Raw genomic sequence first — 13,688 nt, 5'->3', positions numbered from 1 at the left:
TCATGTTGTCTTATGACAGGTGACCTACCATGTTCACAAGCCTGAAAATGTTCTGATCTCCTTTCCAGGTTCTACTTGATTGGTGGAGGGATACCGATAATCGTTTGTGGCATAACTGCAGCAGCTAACATCAAAAACTATGGCAGTCGGACCAGTGCTCCTTAGTAAGGCTGTTGTTTTATGACACTACTTTGCCAAACTGTCTTAGATATATGAAATAAAAGCCCGGTTAAGGTTTGTGGCTCTTCTGAGGTGTGAGAGTGTGGATGAGAAAATTAGTAAAGGCTCCATGAAAATGTGAATGTGCTATTGTGCATCTAAAATATCAGCCATAAGGGGAAAAAAGCATAGTGCAATTGAAATAATAATAATAATACAGCCTTGTGTGCTTGCATAGGGTTGTCACAGTTGTTTGCAAGTCTGCATTCTGAAATGACATTCCAGCAGAAGCACATCTTTACCTTGTCTTTTTATAACAAATATGTATCTGACAAGATGTGGCTGACTCCATATATATAATCCTGTGTATTAATGCCGCACACTGCTACTTTCTGAAATCTCTCAGTTGACACAACTGTCACATTTATATCTCTGTACACCCACATACCTTTTTTTTTTTTGTTATCCATGGCATTTTCTGCCCACGTGCTGTGAAGTGAATAATGGATACTTTGTGGAGGCGAAAAGTTGAGGCGCTCTGAAGTTAGTGAGCCTAATTATGGCATTCTATTTTTAGCCCAAGCTTAGCCATCCTGTGTCTGCCAGTTTCCCTGCTGCTTTCTTCTTCACTAGTGGCAGCTGTTTGGGTTGGGTACCAGCAGAGTAATTTAGAAAACCCGCACCATCTGAGATTTTCATATTTTAATTAATCTTGCACTTTCAAAAACGAGTGCAGTACAATGTGTGTAAAAATGAGAATCACAGAACAGACCTCTGCATAATGAGAAAGGAAAAAATGTAAAGTAAATGTTTCACCATATGGCTGATGGAACTTTGATAGCGCACAGCTCTGTTTAAGCCTGATCTGCATATTCTGTGCGCTTGATTTGCTTAAATTCAAAAGAACTATGTAGAAGAAGGATATGCTGTGTATGTTTATTTTGTTAATTCAAGGCTAACAAAAGCATCTGCTGTTTTATTCATTTTTTTTTACCTCTCTCCTCAGCTGTTGGATGGCATGGGAACCCAGTCTTGGAGCATTCTATGGCCCGGTGGCATTTATTGTCTTCGTAGACTGCATGTACTTCCTGAGCATCCTCCTCCAGCTTCATCGCCATCCTGAGAGGCGCTTTGAACTCAAAGAGCAGCTGGAGGAGCAGCAGCGTCTGTCTGTGGCCGAGATCTCTGAGGTTCCCCCTGCACATTTGGACTCATCCTCTCTGTCCGGTGTCCAGCCGGTGTCCCTGTCTGCTCTGGAAAATGAGCACACGTTTGCTGCTCAGCTCCTAGGCGTGGCCGGAGCATTGGCTCTCTACATAGTGCTGTGGGTCTTTGGTGCCATGGCTGTTTCTCAGGAGCATCCCTTAGATCTGGTGTTCGCATGTCTGTTTGGGGCAGTAGCTTTGGCCCTGGGGGCATTCCTTGTGGGCCGCCACTGCGTCAGTCGCCAGGACATGCGCTGCCACTGGGCAAAGGCCTGCTGCCTCGAGAGACAGAACTACACCATCCCGGTCGACGCACTCCTTGTGCCAATTCCAGGGCCTGATGGGAGCGGGTCAGTTGTTACAGGAAATGGCGAGGTGCCAAGATGCCCTGCGAGCGGCACAGAGTCGTCTTGCACTAATAAGAGTGCCCCAAGTATGCGGAATTCTAACCAGTGCTGCAAGCTGACTAATCTGCAGGTGGAAGCAGCCCAGTGTAAGGTACTTCCTGCACCAGCTAATGGAGTTGCTGTGCTGGACAATAGCTTAACAGAACACTCGCTGGATAACGAGATCAAGATGCACGTGGCGCCCGTCGAAGTCCAGTATCGACCCGTCAGCAGTAATGGTCACACGGTTTTGGGAACTGCTAGTGTCAATGGGCATTCAGGACGGCACCACAAAAACCGGGCAAGGGCACACCGCGCTAGCCGCTTGACTGTTTTACGGGAATATGCCTACGACGTGCCTACAAGTGTTGAGGGCAGTGTGCAGAGTGCCCCCCAAAGACGGCATCACCATGACAGCCTGCATGCCCGCAACAGCAGGCGAGCGGCATACCTGGCATACCGTGAGCGCCAGCAGAGCCAGCTTCAGCAGGACAGCAGTGATGCTAGTGCTAGTCTGCCTCGGCGCTCCCGCCATTTCGACAGAGGGACGAACAAAGGCGGGGGCACCAACCTTGGCAACGGCCGTCTGGGCACCAGCCTGGGAGGCAGCCTGGGAAATGGCCTCGGCAGCGGGCAAAGCAATGGGGTCAGTAATGGATGCGTAGTAGGGGAAGGAGCTGAGACTGAAGTATCGAGCGCAGTAAAAGACTGCACAAAGCAGCCGCTCCCTGTCGAACTGGAGGTGCAACCTAAGTCTTATGGGCTGAACTTGGCTCTGGAAAACGGACTCAATAAAACGTCAGAAAGGCAGCAGAGTTTGCCGTATCTTAATATGGAGAGTTCGGGCACAATTAAGACTGGCTTGTGGAAACACGAAACTACCGTATAGCAGACGTTCCCTCCTTTATAGACTGTAAAACAGCTTTATCCATAACTGTTAACTGTGAACCTCCTGTTTTTCTTCTGTTCTTTTTAAGTTATTTTAGATGATGTAGTTTAAAAACAGGAAAAGGAGATTTGCTAATTGAATTCTTTGTATTCAAAGTTGGATGAGAATGCTAGTATACCACTTGCCGATTGTTAGACGTTCTCTAAAAGTCTATTTTTGTACCATTTATTGCCTTCTCAAATGTATTCAAGATTTTGTATGTGAAAGTACACATTCTGGCATCCTATGGGTATAAATAGGACTAGATCTTATGCTGTAATGTGTTGTGGCATAATTAAACAGATGGTTTCTAATTTCGGTTGCAAAAATGGGGCGGGGGGTCGTCAGTGTTTTGCTCTTCAACCCAAATACAGCTGAAACTAAGAGCTGAGTTCAGAGGTGAGTTAAAGATTCTTTGGCAGAGGGCTTGATCCAGACTCTGTGCTGGCAATAATTGGGGGTACGATGCAACATGGTGTCTATTTCCTGCAGGCGCTGCGCTATAATTGAGGTGCAGGTCTTGCTCTCTCTCCGCTTTTCTGCACAGTGAAGGAGCCAATTCAGCAGAGTGTGTCAGGAATATTCCAGGCCACTGCCTCCCGTGTCTGTGCCCACGCTATGATTGACAGCAGAATCTCAGGTCAGCCTGCCTGTTATTGGCAGCAGTGAAGAAGGAGCATCATTATTGGAGTGAAACTCTACCACCTCTCCAACTTTTTTTTCCACAAGTTGCTGTCTGTGGAGGAGATTGCTGCAGGGCATCGCTGTGTGGGTGCGTGTGTGGGTGTGTGTGTGTGTATTTAAGAGAGGAAAATGGAATATTACGAATAATGCCGGTGTATCCTTCAAATTAGGAAAATCACACTAGGGCAAAAGGACGTTACGCAAGATTTCTCTCATACACATGGGAAAGGCGTTTGAGGGACAAGAACTACAGAAGACATTCACTTTACAGCAAGCAGTGTACAGACTTCCATTCAGTTGATTCTTTTTAACTGTTTGTGGGTTGCTGGGCTCCAGATCCCCACATTAAAGAGCTGATGCTCGGAAAAGGGTTATGTCCCTTTAAATAATGAATAATAAAATAATTGTACAATAACTGAAATCTATTGCAAATATTTAGAAGGTGATGGCTTCCACAAGAGAATATCCACTGCTCATTATTTTAAGGCCAAGTTTAAAATGATTATATTTACTGCCCAAGTCTGAAAACATGAGCTAAAACGAGCAATTGTGATTTTATGCTGCTGTATCCTACATAGAGTGCAGATCCTTGTGTTGTTTTGATCAAAGAATATCACATGCATTTCATTGAGACCCCAGGGAACTGTGTCGGCTTGGAAAAGTGGTAGAATACGTCCGCATTTTTATTATTTTACTGAATAAGCCTATGATCCAGACACTGATGCTGGTGATACTAATGTTACTGCAGGTCTAGAACATGTTACTTTTTTATTAGAGGTTTTTTTTCTGCTCAGGTTCAGAGATGTGTTATTATTGTACAGCCAGAAATAAGAGAAATGGTAAACTAATTTGAAGTGGAAAATATTTTTATGACACTGGTATTGATTGTCCATATTGATTGCAGGTCGGACTACATTTTTAATACGGTATGTCAGCAGAAACACAGCCTTTATACATCGTGTGCACATGTGTGAATATTGCAAGATCTGAGTGCCTGCTTCAGGGAGCCCTGCCTGATCTCATTATATTCCATTGACATTACTGCCGTCTCCCTGTGTCTGCACAACCACAAGAAAATCCAGCATCGCTCTTCTGACCTGCAGAATGAGTGTATGTATGAGTGTGTTAGATCAACAGGATCCAAAGTAATGGATTGATTTTTGTCAAAATTTGGGATTGAAGTTACTCAACAAATTTGGTAGTGGCTGGAAATTACCAATCCACATTTTATTCAATTCCTTAGTAATAGTGATTAGGATAAATTCTAAGCATTCTGAACCACTGTCACCACGCCTTCTGATAGTGTGTGGTGGTGTTCTGTCGTACCAGAGATCACACTCCCACATGCTCCACAGCATAGTGCTGGTGGCTTTATAACCCACTAACACGATCTTGCCAATTGGAGCTGGTGTTGGGCGAATTGTTTCATTCAAACATCAGTCATATAGTAGTCTGTTTAGATCATTATGAACTGTTCTGGATCAGATGAAAATGAACAGAAGAGTTATCCTCCATCTTTATGCTGAGAGGTCGGGATGTCTGTTGATTTTGTCTGACCAGGTGATAATCAGACTTTGATGGATATGGTCACTCAAAGATGGGGCAGTGGGTAAAGATGAGTGATGAATTAAAGTCGTGTACCAGCTCCAAACATACATACACCACCATTAGTTACAGCACTGATGAAGCGGTCAAGCTTAGGAAACTTCAGGGCAGTCTGCTGGGTGGGTGTGTTTGAGGTAAAAATTCAGTATGAGTAATCATCTTTAAAAAAAAAACTCCATTTGATGTGAGTGATGGTCTAAACATCATGCTCTTGAAGGTCGAACAATTAATATAGAAACTATTAAAAGCTGGGTTATCTGTTACTGTCACTTGCTGCCACAAGCCATGGAGGACTTTGGCAGTGAAAAGGAAACAAGCTGTTCAGTTTTTCACCCTGCTAATGATTTATTAAAAGTATATTTCACACAGACAAAGACATAGTGCCTGGCCTTGATGAGTGTGACATAATGAAGTAGGGTTTGAATTATGTATGGAAGACTTATGACTTGATTAGCGATGGATGTGATAATCATCTGAATCAAATTCATATCTTCGGGACAAGTCAGAACACGCTTGTTTGAGCAAACTTGGCTGTGTGTGCCTTTTAAAACGCTGAAGTTCTCTTTAGATAAACATCTTACACAAAACTCAGCACGAGCTGTAATATATTCTGGAGCTGTATAAACTCCCAGTGAAGGATCTGATGAATAAATTAAGACAAAAATCTTCTGCTCTTTCATAACTCAAGCAAATACATCAAGTTTTATGGCAAATATTGGGCCAGGTTGTGATTAAGGATCAATTGTAAAGATGTAAATAAAACACGTTTCGCTCATCAGCATAACATTTCATGAGCTGTGTGTGTTTCTTTGAGAGCCACTGAGTATCAGCAGCTAAGAAAAAAAGTAAACTTTAAGTTTACGACTACTTAAGTGGACGACTACTGACGTGCAGACTGACCAATTAAATGTTTACAGAGAAGGTTATCGACCAATAACGGTAGCTCTACGGTCAGACCGTCCAATCAGAAGATTTTAGGCTACTTCACCACGCCCCCTTCTCACTCAAGCGAACCAATCGGAGTAGGGGAGGGCGGGACTAGTTTGTGAACAAGACGCTTCTCGAAACTCTATGTAAGCTCTAGAAAAACAAAATCTCGGACGTTTGTGAAATACCGCCCGGACATTTTTTAAGTCTAAAAAAGAGGACCCGGAAAAAGCATTTGCGCAAATATTTAATGTGGAAGTTCGAACAAAAAGCCGCTGAATTCAGCTTCATATCACAGACAGTTAGGAGGGGGATCACTGTGGAACGCTTTTGAAGGTGCCTTAAATTTAACGACGTTAAAATCCAGCAGAACTTCCCTAATTTCGCAGCAGACTAGGGATGTCAAATAAAATACGTTAAAATCATCCCGTATTTGGACTAAAGCCGTGTTGCTTATTGGACTGATACTGGACTGATGTGTTTTTTGAGATTGGGTTGTTAAAATGCGAGAATTGTTTCAGACAGATGCTCTCCCTCAGCCGGAGGGAGGGGCAGATACCCCACGGCTCCGAAACAGAATATGCGCTTCTCATTGGTCATCACATTTATTTAGCCAATCAGCAGCCAGAGTTAGCTGTCTATCATTTACTGCGGCAGCCAATGGAGTCATAGTCCCGCCCACAGGGGTTTGTTTCGCTGCGGCCCTGAGAGAAACAGGTCAGTTCTGAGACACTGGGGAAAACAACAGTGTCACCTAGCGGCGGCTTGTTCGCCTGCTGGCTACATTTGTGGATCAGGCCCGAATGAACAAATGCACCACACGGAAAACACGTGAGTGATTTGATCCACAAAAGCAGATTCAACAATTTAAAAATAAAGTTTAATTTCGCACAATGTTTAAAGGCTGTGTGGCATCACAGGTCTCAGAGGAAGTACCTGCTTGCCCTCACTCTCCCAGACTGGAGACATCTCTGGTTTGGGTAAATAAACAAAAACATAAAACTGTCAAAAATACAATTACTGTTATGTATATGGTATTATTCACCAGTAAAAATAGTTATGATTTTCACAGGTCTGTTTTCGAGTGAGTGTGATTTGTCCAGCATAATCCAAGTTGAATAGTAAATGGTTGCATTCAAGAACAAGGTGCTTCATTAAAAAATATATTAACATGCTTCACCATCCAGCTGTTCTCCACACGTCAGACCAGGGTTTGATTCCCAGCTCAGGCAAGGAATGCTACACTAAACCAATGTGTCCTTGGGCAAGACTCTCAACACTGCATTAGCCTGTTGTTCTCACACGGACAAGTGTCTGCCAAAAGCTGTAGGTGTAAATGCCCTCCCAGTCTTACAAACATTAGTGTTTTATAATTTGGTTTGTGCTGAGCATATGCTGAACACATTGTGGGACTGGTAAAAGGAGCACTGACTCTTACCTGTTTGACTGCTTAGCATTGCAGCTGGAAGAGGCATCTGCTGCTGGCGTAAAGATGCTACATTGGAAATGAAATGTGACATCTTTAAAGTCAGGCCATCTGTGCTAGGTAGAGTTGGATTGGTGAATCTGTGAAGAAAATACATTAATACACTGTACACTATGACGGCAGACAGACTGAAGACCAGAGACGGCAATTGGAAGTCAAACACTTGGTCAAAGAGCAGGATGATGTGTGTAAAACACAACGGACAGATATTAATATTGTCTCCTGGAAGAAATAATGATGTGGTTCCAATCAATCAGTTACAGTTGTATGCAAATGTTTTGTTAATTGTTTGACTGAAAATAAATGCACATCTCCAGCAATATTCAGCAATCACCAATCAGCCACCACTGTCCCACTTTATTAAACACACCTACCTACCTGGTACAGTGCGTGAGGCAGCAGATCATCTGATGTTGCACAGTTTGTGTTTGTCGTACTGTAGTCCTTCATCAGTAAACACAGGAGTTTGGATATCGCACTGTTGTGTCTGATCCACACAAACCAACACCTCCATGTCATTGTTATTGTAGCACTGAGAATGATCCACCACACAAATCATACCTGCTCTGTGGTGGTCCTGTGGGGGCCCTGGCCATTGAGGAACAGAGTATGCAGAGTAACAGATGGACTACACTCTGTGTAACTGTAGAAATACAATGTGCTCCTGTATGTTCAGTGGAGCTGGCAGAATGGACTGCAAGTGTACATAAGTACATACATACATTCACTGTCAGTAACCACTTATTCAGTACCAGGTCATGGTGGATCCAGAAACTAACTGGAATCACTGAGCACAAGGCAGAAACACACCCTGTAGGGGGCTCCAGTCCTTCACCCGGTGACACACACTCGCACCTACGGACACTTTTGAGTCGCCAATCCACCTACCAACATGTGTTTTTGGACTGTGGGAGGAAACCCACGTGGACATGGGGAGAACACAACAAACTCCTCACAGACAGTCACCCGGAGCCAGGCTTGAAACCACAACCTCCAGGTCCCTGGAGCTGTGTGTCTGCTGCCTTACATGCATACATTTATTCACACATATTTCATACATAAATACATACAGTGGTGAATCAGTTAATAAATTACATCATACAATATATATTACATATTCATATAGTTAAACTCGCACACGTCTATTCATAAATGTAATCATACACAAAGCATGTAATCATACAAGAAGTAGCCAAAGGGTTTTAAAAAGTCTGTAACTTAAATACTCGAGTATCAATAGGATGGAAGCGCTGAAGGGTACAATGGGAAAACAAGCATCTTTTGTACAATTTTAGCCACTGATTAACATAAAAATGCAGCACAGTGGCGCGGCAGGTAGTGTCACAGTCACACAGCTCCAGGGGCCTGGAGGTTGTGGGTTCGATTCCTGCTCCGGGTGACTGTCTGTGAGGAGTTGGTGTGTTCTCCCTGTGTCTGCGTGGGTTTCCTCCGGGTGACTGTCTGTGAGGAGTGTGGTGTGTTCTCCCTGTGTCTGCGTGGGTTTCCTCCGGGTGCTCCGGTTTCCTCCCACAGTCCAAAAACACACATTGGTAGGTTGATTAGCGACTCAAAAGTGTCCATAGGTGTGAGTGTGTGTGTTGCCCTGTGAAGGACTGGTGCCCCCTCCAGGGTGTATTCCCGCCTTGCGCCCAATGATTCCAGGTAGGCTCTGGACCCACCGCGACCCTGAATTGGAGAAGCACTTACAGATAATGGATGAACATAAAAGTTTTTTTTCCTTGGCTGTATGACGCTAAAATATTTTTTCAACCATTGTTGGTGTCTATACAGGCAGAAAAAACAACGTGGTACTAAGTCTCAGGAACAAACTTTCACCTTTTTTTTAATACCTTTCAGGGTTTCCATACAATATTTTTTTAAGGACGAATATGCTTCTTAATAGCTTTTCTATTGTTTGCGCATATATTTTAACGCTGTTTTTAATCTATGGAAAATTTGTGTTACCCACTGATTGGTAACCCAACCATGTACAATATAAAACCACACAGGTGATCAATGCAACAGCATTAAATAAATTCTTCTGTTTAATTCTTGCGATAAATTCAAAAGTTGTATTCACATTTTTCTTTGCTTTTTGACAGCAAAGAAAGCTTTGCTGCACCTGATACTTGTTTCGTGGTGGTTTCTGTCCTGCACCAGTCATTTAAAAGCAGCAATTCAAAACAAACCAACAAAAAAATGTTCCAGAACACCCTCCTTTCCTTACGTTTCCACAGTCCATTTTACAAAGTAGGACCCAAAAATGTTTTAAATAACTACTCATATGAAGGCAAGTTTAAACCGAATTCACTTCATCTGTATGAAATTTCCAATTTCTACTGCATTTTAAAACTACAATTTTCTTTTCTGCCATCAGGTGTCGCAATTCTATGCTCATCAACCTTTGAGCGGTGCTAGCACAAGATGGACAAGAGCTAAACGTGCAGCAGATGATGAGTTTTCTCAAACCCCAACTTCCAAAGGGAAAATATGATGAGGCATATCTCACGCCAAACTCATACCAGTCACTGAAGAGATGAGGGGATTAAATATGTCATTTTTGCAGAGCAAACTGTGTGTATAGATAGATAGATAGATAGAGAGAGAGAGAGAGAGAGAGAGAGAGAGAGAGAGAGAGAAAATCCTTGAAAATAAAAGAAGTGTACATGCATTAATATGGGTGGATATTCTCATCTACAAAACGGAGACACAGCAGAAAATGTTTAGGAACCACTGCATTAAGCAAACACAACATGAATCAGAACATGGCGGTATCCCAGATAGCAGGATTTCTTAATTAGCCAGCTAAAGTAAGCCCAAATTCAAGGACTGTCCAATAGAAATCACACTCAGCATAATATTGTTAATAATGGACAGGCTTGACTTGAGCTTAAGCTACATGGCTAACAAAGAAATCCTGCTTTATGGAACATTACATTCCACCTCTTTAAACATCAACAGCATGATGCCACTCACCAGGTCAGCAGTCATGGTGGATCCTGTGCCCACCTGGTATAAATGAGCGTAAAGCAGGAAGACACCTTGGGCACCAGTCCATCACACATTCACTCACAGACTCACACATATGGACGCTTTTGAATAGACAACCCACCTACCAACATGTGTGGGGAAGAAACCTTACCCACTGATGGACACCCATACAGACACGAGGAGAACACACCAAACTGCTCAGTGACCTCCTCAGGCAGGGTTTGAACACACAACCCCAGGACCTGGGATCTGTGTGACAGCAGCAATACCTGGCTCAAAAAAAGACATATATACATATGAAATTTATATTCATACACACAAATAAATGTAATTACATACATTAGTCGTAATATGGCAGAGTGCTATTCTACTGTTGATAAAAATATTCTTCAATATTTTTAACCTCATCATTATTATTAAGCCCTGCACCAGTCACTGGTTTTTGGTGCTGCTTCTTAGCTGTGTAGAGGTCAAAGACGGAAAGAAAACATAAACCCCATCAGCATATGGTAAAACAGTAGGAGGCTCTAATCAGCCTCGTCAATGTGCTTTGAACAAACAGCATGGAACTGATCATCGTGTTCTTCAGGTGATCTTAAAGCAAACAGAACATTTTTTACATTTTTAATGAACATCAAATACATGGCCAAATGTTTGTGGACCCTGTTCATACAGTATTTATTCATAGATTGTCTACTCTTCTGTGAATCAATACATTTTGTGATGATTTGATTGTGTGAACTGCGAGAACTTTAGTGAGGTCTGCTACTGCTGTTGGATGATTGATTCTGGATCACAAACACCACTCCTACTTATTCAATCCGTGTTAAATGTGGCTGTGTCTCTCCAGAGAGCACTGTTCTACGGCTCCGTATCCCAGTGGTGTTTGGCATTTTGCCCCTTTAGCCACCTCTTGGCATCAAACATGGTGCCCTTAGACTCATGTGCAACTGCTCCATAATATGGGGAATGTAATGTCAAATACTGATACTCAGCAGTGTCTGGAAATAGCATCCGAGGACATGGGCACCTCTATATAGGTCTGTATATTATAAAACAGACCACACAAGCCAGATAATCTCAGCAGGAATATCATAAACGCCCTGAACTTCACAGATGGCTATTTGAGCAACAGTTGCATGATCAAAGAGATGGAAACTGGAGCCAAAAAAGAGCTGGACTTTTTGATTCCTTACATACTGAAATGGGTAGTACACCCTATCTAAAGGCTACGTTTTTATATATACAGACTATGCCTGTCTATGTGCAGCTGCCTGCGCTGTCTACACCATCACAAACCTGTCTTTTCACTGCCTTTATGATCATTTGTTCAGTGCCTCTCCAATTCCCAGTACACCACATCAGTATAATGACTTGTTTTTATCTGTCCCTCACAATGGATGAGAGATTCTCCAACTAGAAAAGGTCTCACAAAACCTGTGTGCCAAATACAACATGAGAAAAATCAGTGGGGGTGATGGAAAATATGATTTCAACTCTCTGTGGTGACCAGCAGAGACTGTAGTGTGATACGCAGCTCTAACTCAAGATGCACCCGTCCCCATACTTCACTGTAGGTACGATGTCCTTGGGATCATGCAGCTCTCCTTTCTTCAAAGATGAGCTGAATTATGGCCAAAGAGATCTATGTCTGTCCAGAGAAGATGTTTCCAGCATTTCCCCTATCAATGTTATTCTTTAAAGCTCTTTATTGTATTGTATTGTGTCTGTACTGCTGTGTGAATAAGGCAAAAAGAGGGATATTAATTATTGCCGAAACCCCACACATAATTCTATCATAATGAGCTTTTACTGTGTATTACGCCTGATTTCTCCTGTGAACCAATGTGAAATACATTCTTGTTCTTGCAATGGAAGACGTACAATGTCTACTTCCCCCCGCCTTGTTTGCCAATATGACAGGAGACCTAGGCACATAGACAGTAACGATAGAACAAAGTTGCATCAGGTAGGTCAATGTGATGATTCTAAGCACCGTTGCATCATTCCTTGTGGTACATTCTGTTCTACTTTAGTGTCATCTCTCTACCAGTCCACCACATGCTGCAATACACTTTTGTGTTGGTGGGTGTGTGGAAGTATTTTCAAGTGCATAAATCAGCTTTCAGTTACACAGGGCTGTCACAGCGTATGACTACAGCTCTAGCTTTAACCTCCAGGCTACACGCTGCTTAAGTGTGACCAGTCAACAATTAAGGGAAATCGAGGCTGGGGCTATAGTTAAGCAAATGCACCAGAGTTAAAAGGGAGCACAGTGGCCCTTAAATCAGCTTGAGTCACTTTGCAGCCCTTTGTTAAAGGAGTTTCTTAATCAAAACTGTTCAAAGTTATAGGAATCGTGGGTTCTTTTACAGAGCGTGTGATAATCATTTTGTACTTAAAGAGTGGCCAGTCTGAAAAGAACAGTCACCACTGATTCTACTTAAAGTGATGAAATGATTGTTATAGTAACATCTAGTGGCCTGGACATGTCAGAGCTGATGTACTACACCAAGTGAAACATATATGTGTCCATGCAGGGGACAAACTGGTTCTTTCAGGGACTACAAAGCAATTTTTGTCTTCCCCTCATTTGAACTGCACTTTATAAAACATGATTGCCTTGCTAAATCCATTCATTCATTATCTGTAAGCGCTTATCCAGTTCAGGGTCACGGCGGGTCCAGAGCCTACCTGGAATCATTGGGCGCAAGGCGGGAATACACCCTGGAGGGGGCACCAGTCCTTCACAGGGTAACACAGACACACACATACAATCGGACACTTTTGAGTCGCCAATTCACCTACCAACGTGTGTTTTTGGACTGTGGAAGGAAACCGGAGCACCCGGAGGAAACCCACGCAGACACGGGGAGAACACATCATCTCCTCACAGACAGTCACCCGGAGCGGGAATCGAACCCACAACCTACAGGTCCCTGGAGCTGTGTGACTGCGCCACCGTGCCGCCCACTTTCCTAAATATCATTTGCTAATTTTTAGTACTGTGAGGAGTTGGTGTGTTCTCATTGGTACACACATTGGTAGGTGGATTGGCGACTCAAAAGTGTCCGTAGGTGTGAGTGTGTGAGTGAATGTGTGAGTCTGTTATACCCTGTGAAGGACTGGCGCCCCCTCCAGGGTGTATTTCTGCCTTCCGCCCAATTATTCCAGGTAGGCTCTGGACCCACCGTGACCCTGAACTGGATAAACGCTTACAGACAATGAATGAATGAATGAATAATTTTTAGTGGAGGCCACGGTGGCCTGAAGTTTAGGGAAACAGGCTGAATATCCATGGCTAAAGTATCCTTGAG

The 13,688-nt window shown here is 43.1% G+C and overlaps 1 protein-coding gene across 1 annotated transcript in view; it reads left to right on the top strand.

Moving 5' to 3' along the window:
* adgra3 (adhesion G protein-coupled receptor A3) overlaps positions 1 to 5,637 on the top strand; it is a 39,542-nt gene extending 33,905 nt beyond the window's left edge. The window contains exons 18-19 of the mRNA XM_066680606.1: positions 69 to 164; positions 1,166 to 5,637. Coding sequence (XP_066536703.1) covers positions 69 to 164; positions 1,166 to 2,639 — 1,570 coding nt within the window. The 3' untranslated portion in view covers positions 2,640 to 5,637. The remainder of the gene's footprint in view (positions 1 to 68; positions 165 to 1,165) is intronic.
* The last annotated feature ends 8,051 nt before the right edge of the window (positions 5,638 to 13,688 follow it).

The sequence above is a fragment of the Hoplias malabaricus genome, chromosome 9, assembly GCF_029633855.1.
Source record: "Hoplias malabaricus isolate fHopMal1 chromosome 9, fHopMal1.hap1, whole genome shotgun sequence".
In the NCBI taxonomy this organism is placed as follows: Eukaryota; Metazoa; Chordata; class Actinopteri; order Characiformes; family Erythrinidae; genus Hoplias; species Hoplias malabaricus.
This window is presented reverse-complemented; position numbering and strand designations above follow the sequence as displayed.